The sequence below is a fragment of the Schistosoma mansoni genome, chromosome 1 (genome assembly GCF_000237925.1).
Source record: "Schistosoma mansoni strain Puerto Rico chromosome 1, complete genome".
NCBI classification, from domain to species: Eukaryota; Metazoa; Platyhelminthes; class Trematoda; order Strigeidida; family Schistosomatidae; genus Schistosoma; species Schistosoma mansoni.
In genome coordinates this window covers 38,647,256-38,660,296 of record NC_031495.1, presented here as the reverse complement: position 1 = coordinate 38,660,296, position 13,041 = coordinate 38,647,256, and the positions used below count along the sequence as shown (strand labels likewise).

The 13,041-nt window shown below is 37.2% G+C and overlaps 1 protein-coding gene across 1 annotated transcript in view; it reads right to left on the bottom strand.

The window, feature by feature from the left end:
* Smp_005780 (putative sjcwl01.CXW) overlaps positions 1–4,794 on the bottom strand; it is a gene marked incomplete at both ends in the record, with an annotated part of 5,244 nt that extends 450 nt beyond the window's left edge. The window contains one exon of the mRNA XM_018794339.1: positions 4,481–4,794. Coding sequence (XP_018648762.1) covers positions 4,481–4,794 — 314 coding nt within the window. The remainder of the gene's footprint in view (positions 1–4,480) is intronic.
* Between the last annotated feature and the right edge of the window lie 8,247 nt (positions 4,795–13,041).

Genomic DNA, 13,041 nt, shown 5'->3' with positions numbered 1-13,041 from the left:
CTCACGCTTTCAACTATGAAAAAAGATATCAGTTCATTTGGACGTTTAATAGAAATATAAAATAGTTCAATAAAAAAGTGGACTACTTTATTTTTAAAGGATGAAACTATTATAATTCTAGCAAGGAAATAAATGAGACACTTCTCAGTTATTCTACTTTTGTGTATGGTAGAATATTACGACAAGTTTTACGATGGGATTGTATGTAAAATATAAGCTGGTAAGTGATGACTTAACGATATCATTGAGTTACAGATTTGAATTCTGTTTTATTTATTTCAGTTTATGGAGTTAGTGAAAGCATCACATCTACTATGAAACAAAGGTTTTGAGGCCAGTACACGAATCTGTATTTGTTAAGTGAATTACATTAAATCATACTCGCTGATATTTTAAATAATGTCAGTTATGATCTGTTAGAGTGGTCTTGAGTGCTGTTGGAGGTATGAGGGCAGTTATCACTTCCCGGTTGCCTACACCGTCGAAGGGTTCTTGTAGAGCTACCTGAAAAGGAAATTGGGTTAGAAGTGGTCTTAATGACCTGAGAGTGTGACCGCAGTGCCCAAGGGACAACTGCTTGAGGTCGGTCACATACAACCTTTTTGTGTTAGCTCCGTAATTCAAAGGACCTTACCGCCGAAGACGGATATCCGTGGGATAAGGCGAGGTGTGCATTTTTAGGGTCGACCTATTCTAACCCCACCCCTCCTTGTGGGAAGGCAGCATCGCTATCATGCTGCTTGTCCGAAGGAAACACCTTACTGCTGTCACACCTCTGTACAGTCAGCAGTATGACTTCGCCTTCGGACCTTGGGTTTGCTGCTTTTAGTCTTACCGCTCTTCAACCGACCTGCCTGGCATGGTAGGACCTTGAGGAACGATTGTGCCAGCCAGTGTAGCTCGATTGGTTCATCACGATAGGCAAGCCCGACCACCACGTCAAGGTAGCAGCAACGGTCGATCAGTGTGGAGAACAGCACAAATGTGTTGCCCCAAGTTTCAATGCCACATCAACACGGTAACATGAAATTAACGAGGTCAGTAGTAAGGGATTCGAAATAGTCGTAATAACCATCACAGTGAGAAAGATTAAACATTAGGAATATATCTCATGAAGATGGTACAGATAGGTACGTGTGAAAGAATACTGGAAGATAAAGAGTCAACGCATTTGCACCAGTGAGAAGAAAATCTGTGTCAATCCACCAAATCTTCTCAGCCAATCAACACATTTTTCGTAAAAACTGTTACGACAGAACAAATATTGGGAAAGTTGAAACTGTCGGAGCTATTTTTTGGATTATTATCATTTACATCTTTATTGTATAATTAACAGATAAATTTGTGGTTGCATTTCTATGTTCCCCTTATTGTCAGCGTTCATTGGACTTAATGACTGCTGTTACATTTCTTAATATTCCTTAGTTATTGCTAATTAATTATGTACTGTTTGCTCCGCTCTCTGTATTGTGGTGTGGGCTACTTATGTCGATATAAGTAGAATATATATCGTGAGTCAGGAATAGAATATCTGGCAACAGAAGCTTGAGATGGGAAGAACAGGAACAGAAAGTAATTGGTATGGTACTGCAGGAACAATGAAGCCTGAGACAATTAGTGAACATTTTGCAAATGAAGTATTAGAATATTGTCTTTCTATTTCACCAAGTAAGTTTGTGCAAAATAAATAGCCGGTTGTCCTCACCTGTATTCTCATTCGCTACAGTATGATAATGCTTAAAGTGTGATTTCTTATTTGGTGTGCTGTGTGGTCAGGCATTTTCAGTATACTTTAATATTTTCGAATCATAATTGAACTGAGTACAACAGAAAAATAATCTACATCCTATAGTCGTCGTCTGATTAACTAGTGCGTAAAATGGGGCTCGAGGACCAATAAGTCTTAAGGCATTGATTGTTATATATTGATCAATAGGTAAATTCGTGAAATAAGCCATCGATCCTACTGGCAGTATAGTCAGTCACCTACAAAGTAGGACCAAGCACATATATGCATCGGTCCAAGTTGCCATACCTCATTACCACAACAAGATGAACACCGAATTCAAAGTAGTTAATTTAGTCGTGGTAATGTATAAAAGAAAAATTGTATATAAGGATATAGTACAGGAACAAAGAAACAATTTTAATCTCACGGTTTAAGGGAAGACAAAAAGTGTATACACCTACGCCATTGTGATCGATTCTGAGCCATGTCACACACAGTCTTCAATCATTGGTTACGATAGTCACGTGGACTACAACCAAGTAGTCTGCATCTACCAACATCGTTCATACCAGAAGTTAGTGACTTCAAGCACTGATGCCACGTTTTGGTTTCACCGCCCCTAACTCTCTTCCGACTATTCTCAATACTGGTCAGCATTGCGCGTCGTGATAATTGAGGTTTAAACATACGTAACACGTGAGCCAACCATCTCACTCGATGAAGATTCGTGACCTCATCAACTGATTTGCCATCATCATTCCCTAATACCTTGTGTCTAACTTCACTATTACTTACCCGGTGATCCTAGTAGATACGAGCAATATTTCTAAGGTATCTGTGGTCAAATACTAGTAACTTACGAGTATCTTCTACTCTTGATCGCCACGTTTCTCAGCCGTAAAGCAGAACAGAGCGAAATGCTGCGCGGTATACTCGTCCCTTAATTGATAGACGGATATCTTGCCTTCTCCAAAGGGGACGTAAGTTGACAAAAGCCAAACGAGCTTTTTGAATCTGTGCTGAGATTTCGTCAGAAACCAACCCATTAGGGCTGATCAGACTTCCAAGATAAGTGAAGTTGTCGACGCGTTCGACTACTTCACTCTCTATCCTTAGTTCAGATGTTGACGCAGGCCAGTCCTGAAGCAACAACTTGCATTTAGAGGGGGCAGATACGCATTACAAATATTCTGGTATTGTTGCTCAGTGCTACCAAGAGACTGAACTTTATCGGCGTCTTCACAAAACAGGAGTATGTCATCTGCATATTCTAAGTCGATAAGTGGACCTCCCTGGTGCAGATCCATTCGTGAAAGTTCAGTCGACGAGAACGTTATTTCCAGAAGTATGTTTATGATGAAGTTGAACAAAAAATGGGGGTAGTGGACAGTCTTGTCAGACACCATTTGAGGTTGTAAAATCAGATGAAAGTTAGCCATAAGCTCTAACTTGACCGGTGGTGTTCGAGTAAAGAGCCTTCACAAGGTTTATGTTTCTTTAATTTTATTATTAAAAACACATAATTTGTTATTCCGTTATGCTCCAAAAATACCTGTAATCATTTATTTATTTGAACACAAATATTGGTACAAGGGGGAACCAGATATATATGCGCCACACAAAAAATTGTCATTTCAATTAATTGTGTGAGGGCTATGATACTATCCGGGTGCCCAGACCGAAACAGGTGGTTTTCTTAGGGAGCCACACCCCAAGCTTTTAACCTAAAGATTTAATCCACAAGGCAGTGGAGCATCGTGATGAGATGAAGTCCCATGGTAGCCGGTGACCAACGATTGGTTCATACGCCATTTGTTCCCTCAGGATCCTGGAGCCTATGTGCACCATTGGTTTGAAATCAGGGTTTTCCAACTCCTCTAGGTGGACGCGCCGTGTCCACCAACCCGGTTAAGGCGCTGGATATTCACTTTTCGTCCTCTCAATTTGGTAAGCCATACCCGTTGTGCGAGAAGGCAGTGAGTAGGACATCCCTGACAGAGGCTGTATGCGCGTGGCCATGTGAGAGCATTTCGAGAGAGGGGGCAGGCCGTCCTCACTCTCGGCGATACCTGTAATTAAGTGATCGTGAGTTTTGGATGTACTTCGCTTAAAATGATAGCAGTATTGTTGATAAGTGCCAGAGCGATAGTTAGGATAAATTAAGTAAACTTTGTGTTTGTTTAGATTTACATGAAACTATATTCTATTCTGAAGTTGCATAATCCTAAGATAAAAAGAATGGGAGTGTAATTTACTACATAACCACTTCCGTTACTTCTACACATGCACAGCATTGACTTGAAATGGCGAAATCTTCTGTTCAGATAGACTCGCCACCTTGAGTTAGTGAGTGTTATAACTTATTTCTGGACCTTAGTTTATACAATCTATATTCTGCATTTGAAATGAGCGGCTAATTATAGCTAACCCAAATGATAACTAGTAGATTTAGAGCCACTATTCAACATCAAGATGCAAGCTCAAGAAAATTAATTGATTCGCCCTAGCTTCTTGCAAGAATATTGGATTCGAGTCCAAACTTTCGGAAATAACTACTCAATACGCATTTGCATGATACTTTGTGAAGCAATAGTTGGGAATGCTCAGATAGCATGATATATTATAAACCCAAACAGGGAACTTTTAGAGACAATAATCTCAACAAATTTTTGTCAGTGATACGTGAATAAACAACATTTAAGTATCACCGATCAATGTGGATAAAGTCTGGATATAGTTGATTATACTTACTTGTCATTTTTTAGTGAACGAACAGACAGTCTGTGTGTGGGGAACTGACGTATATGCCAAGATGAATCGGATGCTTTTATTACATATGGTATGTAAGGGGTTTGACAATCTGTAACACACAGGCTGAGAGAATCACCTTGATCACTTGAAGTCGGTAAAACACGAGAGAAGAGTGCACCTGGTTTCTTTACTAACCGTTTCATAAACTTTCGAAGGAATTTTTCTACTTGAGGATTACAGGTGTCTAGAAGCATTTTGGAAGTGTAACCTGGAGGGATTTGAACTACTGAAATGATGTAGTCGTCAAGGTCCATTCTTAACAATACCTCCGAAAGATGAACTTTGTATGGTTTGTTGTCAGCGAAAATACCCTCAATTTAATTAAAAATTAGCGCAGTTTGAATGGACCAAACAGTTGTGTTTATAAACACACACTCGAATCTATTTGAGCAATCAGATTTTGATAAGATTATTTCCTGAATGACTTAAGCAGCAGTTATTCACAGACAGCAAAATATCACATCCAATGTGGAGGATTTAACTGTACGGTGATTAAATGAACACTTAGTAAATCAAATACTTTTGTAACGATTAAGTAAAGCTGTTGATTTCTCGGAACTCGTGTTGTATCGTAAGGTGGAAGTATCAGCTGACCACAATAGTTCTAGTAGCAAGTAGTTTGGAATTTGCTCCTTTTTTCTCGATTACACCAGAGAAAAGTAAAAGTAAATCCGTAGAACGCACAAAAATTAGTACTTTATCGGTCAGTAATCGGTTTTATTTGATGCAGTGATGATAAGGCTACCAAGAGTTCTATTTTTTTAGACTAGTAATATAATACCTGGCTATTGGTAAATTTGCCTGTAGTCGGAGAGTACATTTTATACTAATTTGTAGAGGTTCGCGTATAGCCTGAAGGTACTTTGTGAATTAGGGGAGCAAGCAGAGTAGCGTGAATGGAGAGGGCTGGAAAACAGAAAAAAATGAGCCAATGACGCAGCAAGCACACACGATTCGTCTACATTTATTAGGGAGAGAAAAAGACAATAATCAGCATTAACATAAGCCTCAAACTAGCACAATCTGGAAATCAATTGATTTCTAATTTTAAAACTAGAAGCATAGTCTGATAAGCTATACGGAGGTGTGACCAGCATGTTATTCCAGGAGAAAACGAGGAAAATTGATCTGATGACTTATTAGGTACATAGAATACACTTACACTAAATAATGAAAGCAACTAATAATAGCATACAACACCAGAAGCGTCAATGTCCTGCAGTAACGCCTGTAGCAAATATTGCGCCATAGATCCGGTCTTATATCCTCAATATGTTTTTTGACGTGCTACTGTTGTTTCCGACTAGACAGAATGGAATGAAATGGTGACAAGTAACTGACAATAATCCAACAACAGGCAAGTATTAGTTACAACGTGAAACTGAAATTTGAAACGATCCAAATGTATGATTACAGATTCAGTAGAGTTATAGTTTATGGACGAAGCAGTCAGAACGAAAAACTAAATCAAGGACACATATTCAGTGAGGTTTAATTGAATCCTCCCCAAATTATCAATCAAGCTGAGTGTGTCTCCATCTTAGCATATTTAACACTATACATTGCTTATCAAGCTTAGCTAGTGTCAGTGATGACTAAGAGGGAGTAGTCAGTACTCTCCATATAGAAGGCACGTACGGAAGGATGTCCGGTCCCTGCATCATTCAGTTTTCTGGTCGTTTCTAATAAATGCAGAACATTTGGGCAAGATATAGTCTGTTCTTCAAGCATTTTAAAGAAGCTGGGTACCCTGGCCATCAACTTAGGATTTTTCTGGCTAGGAAACTTATTGGATGATATTACTATAACGTAATATTATGGAATTTAACCGGTCACATCAGTGTCGTCTGACTTAAAAAGACGAATACTCGTGATCGAGAGAATTGAGTGTAGTTTGTCCCAGAGAAATGTAAGCCATTACGTCTCCGCGATACACTTTATTGACGGTCATAAAGATTTTTTGGAAATTCAAATAATTTTTTTCATCATAAATTTTTTTTCAACATCCTAAATTAGAGGAGTGTTGTACAATGACTGATATTGCAGAATGATATTAGGACTCTCGGACGGTGATACATACATTCCACTTAGCCATTTCAATATGGACAGTATCTATTCGAGAGAACCTTATTAAACCTTATGAACTTTGACAAGCTGTTGAATAATTCGGACTCAGATTCAGCACCTTGATCACTTCTTGTTGTGGCTGTTTAGTTTCAGTGAAAACCTTTTTTCAGTTGTAATGTCAGTCGTTGGTACAGCAACTAAAATCCCTGGAAAAATACTAATAAATTTAGATCAGCAACTTTGACTATCTGGTTGTACTCAAAGATCTAATAAATCAACGTGGATGTACGTAGAAGGTGCACAGGGCAATGAAAATATTCCGATGATGAGTTCGTAACAGCATACGTTGATCAGTTAAGAGTCGACCTCCAACAACTAAGTGCATGTCAAAACAATAGAGCTCAAATATTCATTCACTTCCTTATTTCGTATAGGCACTATATTTCCTATTATCTTATACTGCATGTTGAAAAGCTTCGTATGTTCGAACAGATAACCCTCCACTCCACTGTTATTGTCCCACGATAAAAATAAAGACCTATTCACTGCTAGTGTGGTTTCTTCCATCAATAAAACGAGGGTTACCTCCAGGCACAACATTGGTAAGCTCGACCAAAGAAACACAGCCTATTATTATCAATCCTTATTCTCACTCTACCGTTCTTAATAGATTTTTACTTATGTTAAACCATTATTCTATTAGTACTCCGATTAATGCTCGCATGTATTATCTATCGTATTGTAATGTTGATTATTACCCATAACTTACGAGCTCCATAGGTAATAATAACAGGTCATCTATATTAAATTATTAGATAAGAAGGTTCATTAATAAGCTTTGATGGCATTAACATGCCCCAGAGAAATAAGCTTGTTAAAAAATCGAGCCCTAATAAATATGGCCTTTCAGCAACGTAAAGAGACATTGGCTAGCGACGTGAGCAAGGGCTTGATGGTTATCCCAACCTAATTCTTCATCCCGTTTCCCCACCTAACGTTTCACCATATTTTAAACTATGGGCTATCGCGTAATGTCTTTTCTCATGACCATTGCCTTCCTAATTTTCAATTTTCGAGTTCCATAGCCAAACGACGAAGACGATACTCCACAAACTTACGGTGAGTTCAATCTATGAAGTTTCAGCAATCCTAATCTCACTCCAGATTGTTTGTACGATGAAAGCCAATTGTTTATCTGAACTCCTGGGTTTTTACTAAATCAACCATTTAGCAAAGTCAGTGGCATCGCACACACAGAAACTAGTTGAAATACTGTGTGTTTATTTTGGTTGCTTTTGGATCATTACTACTTGTCACGAATGGTCTTGTATGCGTCAAATCTACTGGGTAGTCTAATCCCCAAAAATAATCCAGACGAGTTCAACTATTTTACTGGATTATTTACTATCCTTAACATGTACTTTGTGTACTTAACATGTATATATTTTCACCTAGACTAGCCGTACATATTTTATATGAACCACTCCCAAAGCGTTTTCGACATATATTTAATAACTTTATACTACAACATGCTACTCTGAAAAAATTTTTTTTACAGACGAAGCGTATTAGATTCGAAAAATTATTTGACATTTCTTAGTTCCATTTGCCTTTGCCACATATTAGTAAATGTCACTAGGCTAACTACAGTAACTTCTTATGGGAAGTTTATGGCTCGTCGTATTCCTATCTGAAGTTCCACGAGTAGTCTGAACTTTAAAATTATTTTTCTGGCCGAGTTGATCATTTTTAAATTGTCATATACCTTCACCAACCTACACGTCAACCTAGCTTATAATTGCATTGTATCATACCATCTGTACCATTTAAATTTAACAACCGTTTGAATCGTCTTTAACATTTTCACTAAACCCATCATAGTCATCATCGCTATACGTATTTGGGTCTATGAATTGGGATGTCATATTAGTTGCCTAAAAAGACAAACATAATTTAGATAATCAAGCCACCAAATTTAGGTACTATCATCCTGCATTAGTATATTAACTGGATTATCAGGTAGTTGTTGATCAAACAACCATTTAAAACCAAAAATCCGGAGCATACTATTAAAATTAACACTATGTAAATGAATATTTTTGAATTAAAGTAAATAATATGGTCAGGAAGTTCGGATTCGTTCACGCTACAAACTTCTGACATTTTATAGTCACCTAAGACAACAATACCTATTTCCCACTGCCTAATTCTCAATCAACACTATAACTAGTTAAACATAATGGTTTCGGGATATCGCCATATAGCATTGTCCTAAATTGACAATCACGTAATACGGCTGATAAAATTGTTGAAACCATTTACAAAACCGGTCAACAAATTGACTTGTAATCATCATTAAATGATGTTGTTTTCTCGTTATCTTCATCCTCTAGAGATGAATACAGTATGTTTCTCTGTCGGTGTAAGATCCAATCTAAGGTTTGGACTGAAGAATAACTGTCTAGGTAGCTCAGATACGCGCTAATGCACAATTGAATTCAAAACAAGATGACTGGGTAAACAACGGTTCCAAATTTCACTACGAATACAACTGTACATTATTACCTATATAAAAATTACCACGTAGTTATGCAACCAATAATTGTTCCCTCAGTAATCAATCTAAATTACAATAAATAAACAAATTGATAAGGAATGTAAGAAAAATACCAATAGCAACAAATAAATGTCGTTCTGTCCTTTCTGGATAGATCAGATTCGTTCGAAAGATAATATTTGGTTGCTTTATAACACAGTGTTTCCAATTCTGGAAAAGCGCTTCAATTCAAAATCAAAAATGCACAATCCCAGTCAATATGGCTGTCGCCATGACTAAGTATCAACTAAAACAACACAAACGCAGCTCAGGAAGAGACATTAAAACGCAGTGAATGCTTAAGGAAAATAAAATCTGTAATAAAATACAAATATTACCATCTCAAAGAGAATTAGAAGGACGGACAAAATATCCAACGGAAGGAAGCAATAGGAATAAATTACAAGTGTAGACATGGAGGGATTTTCACACATAGAATCTCCGAAATGGATCATAGAGTTGGTTGCTTATTCACTAAATATATTAAAACACGGTCAGTCAAATTGGATGTTTGGCGACACAACCATGGATGCAAATCATCAGTAAAAACAGTCTAGAAAATCTCCTGCAAACTGAAAACACTGTCGAATTCGCCCCAACACTGACTAAGGTTCAAGCCACTACCATAGACATGGGTTGGGAGTATACTCCTTTTGGTTACAACTTAGGTTCTTCCGGATAATCACATAAGTATCACCCAGTGTTTATCACCATGTAAAAATTTATTTAGCCGGAAGCATAGTGCGGCACCATAGCACCTATGTTTGTGTCACATGGGTTTTGTCGATTTCAACAATTCCTAATCACTACATTTGTAATAAGTCGTTTTCCAACTTATGCGAAACTCAATACTTGCAAATAACTTGTATGCAAAATCAGCCGGTATGTATGAATATACATAACATTGAGTCTAGAGCATGTCTCTTACGAACTTACTCATGTTTAACTAATTCCTATTAGCTATCTGTCCAAAATCCACATAATCATCACTTTCCACGTATAAAAAAGCGTTTTAGTAACCATTCATATTTACTAGAAGTGTTACTAAATTCTATCACGGTTAAGTAATAATAAAGTCCAGAAAATCTCCCCACAACTAAATAAACCGTATCAAGCCTAACAAACTAACTGGAACACTAATTTAAATTCTTTTTTTCCCGCGATTATATATTTGTCCTCCCATTTAGTCTACTAATGCAGATGCTATTGGGAATCAACTCACATGGACAGTATGCCGGCATAAACGTCACCGACCTCATAATTTAAACGAAAAATAATGTTTATATCAAAATTTCTACAACACTGATTGTTCTATTTCTTGGCACAAATTACTTATACTGCTTACAACTTGAGCCATTAACAAATGTTAATACTATGTATTTTATTGTGGCTTATTAAAATGTATCTATACTAAATCATTCTTTATTGTTACCAACCCGCCTTACTTGACGCAAAAATAGTGTTCATGTGAGTTTTGTTAACGAAAACGCTGATCCCATACGCATTCGAACATCTGCTACATGAACTACTGTGGTGTATGCTACTTATGTTGATGGATATAAGTCGTGTATAGCGCCAACCGTAGGTGGAATGCCTACCAGTAGAAGACTGAAAAGATTGACCTTAAGAGAACAGGAAAAAAGAAACAACTGTAACAACAACGGAATTGAGAGAATCATGAAATATGTAAAAGACAGCTGAAAAAAGTCGTGCAAACTATATCTTTTATGTATTGTTTTCATGCTTTACGAAGGCACTCCGTAATCTTTCATTGAACATTAAACTGGTTTTACCCGACTGAGTTCTCGTTCACTACAAAACCAATTTACTTCAACATAAAAAGACCTCAAACATTCACATCAGTACGCGATCTAGGTATTAATTACACAGGGAGCCTACGATTTTGAGGAACATGCCTCCCCTGTCATTTCTAAATGTAGGCAGATAGTTGGTTTCCTAGTTAATGAATTCTTTGCAACAGATGCTTACACTTCTCAAAGTATGTATACGACCCTCTTTTGAATATTGCCCATTTATCTTATCAAACATGAACATCACAGCCAAGATACGAGTAGATATCTGAAGATGCTTCACACGTAAACTGGTTGAATGTGACTCCACTCTTGACTACACAGCTAGATGTAAATACCACTCCCCAGAACCCTTTTGGAGCCATATGGAGCCATAACAACGCATATAACCTACCAACAATAGAACACCCAAAACCAATGCGTTGTAAGTTTCTTATAGTGTGGTATAGATTTTTGTGGAACAGACTGCCAATACCTGTCCGTCCCAGTGGCACTATTACCAAGTTCAAAAGTCCAATAACACTGTTTTCAGACTCTAAAGAGCTTCATTAAATCTTCCTAGGACTCCTATCCAATCCCGAGGCACATTTTACAAACTGCCTAATATCTAGAGTGACCATGAATATAACGGAATCCTATTGTCATTCATATATATATAACCATATTATAAAACCCGTCGTTTCCCTCATCCCATAACTCATTATTAGCCATTCCCTAATGACCCCAACCCTCACACTCAGATTCCGAGTCTCTCTAATGTGAAAAGTCGAATACATCTTTTTCCACAAAGTCCTATGCCACTTTTCTATTCCAAGTAGACCGATAAATCACTAACCTTATGAGTGCTGCTTAACTACGGCCGATTATAGGAAGCTCATAATACCCTAAACTATTGTGAGTTGCTTCTAGTTCATGTTCTAGAAGTTTTAAATTTTTTTTAATTAGCATTCAAATGTTTTGTTTTCCTACTTATCCTCTTACTTATACGTCTTTTAACCCCAGGCACCTTTCCATATTCTTTGATCGGCTATCTGTCCTTATCATCTCTAAACCACATATCATCTGACTAGTATCTCATAACACAATTAGTTAACTTCATATCAGCGTGATATACTAAGTGAATGTCTAACACACAATACAAAAGCTCTAGCCGTTCGATTCGCTCGTAACATGGAACTAGTAGACACAGCATGTTCAACAACTGTGCAACATGGAGCTTAGATTAAAACAGTGTTCATGCATACTACAAGCGTAAGAGAGCCTACATCACAAAGGTAGGGAGGGTGGCGTTATTGACAGATAAACATAATGGTGGGGTATAATCCAAACCACACATGTCTGTAGGGCAGAACAGTTTTTTAAACTATGGCCTCTTGTGGTTCAGCTAAACGTAACTAACCAATGGTAATGATGTTCATTTCCTATGCCAAATACCTCTTTGACTCATGTCTATAACCTTGAATTGGCCTAAATTCCTACCGAGAAATCCTATTACAAGCAAAACTGAGCAATTACGCTAAACAGCAGCCCACTCAGAACTCTACAAAAGCAATAACAATAAAAACGAGTTATGATAAATTCGACGAAAAAAGCCATTTATATTTACAAACACTGTTTTCCTTACTCAAATTAAAAAACACACAATCCTAAACTCCAAGCTGTTTTGAATCACCTTCATTCACACAATCCGTTATCTATTATGCACCATACTTTGGCTTGTTTTTTTAACCTGCTGAAATATACTTACTTTGAAATTGACCTAACAAAAGAGGATGAGTTCAAGTTGTCATTTTTAAAGTATATACTGTAACGACAGAAATGCAAATATTCGGTTTGAACGCATAACTGACGAACCAAAAATTATTCATTTAGACCGCACTATATTCTTCTGTTTAGCGTACAAAGTGTTTTTGAGTTACTCGTAATAAATCATATCAGAACACAAACTCTGTTCTCAATTTGAACGGTTCTAACTTAAGAAAAAGGACAAGTTACATAAAAAGTACAAAATACCTCAAACAGTACAG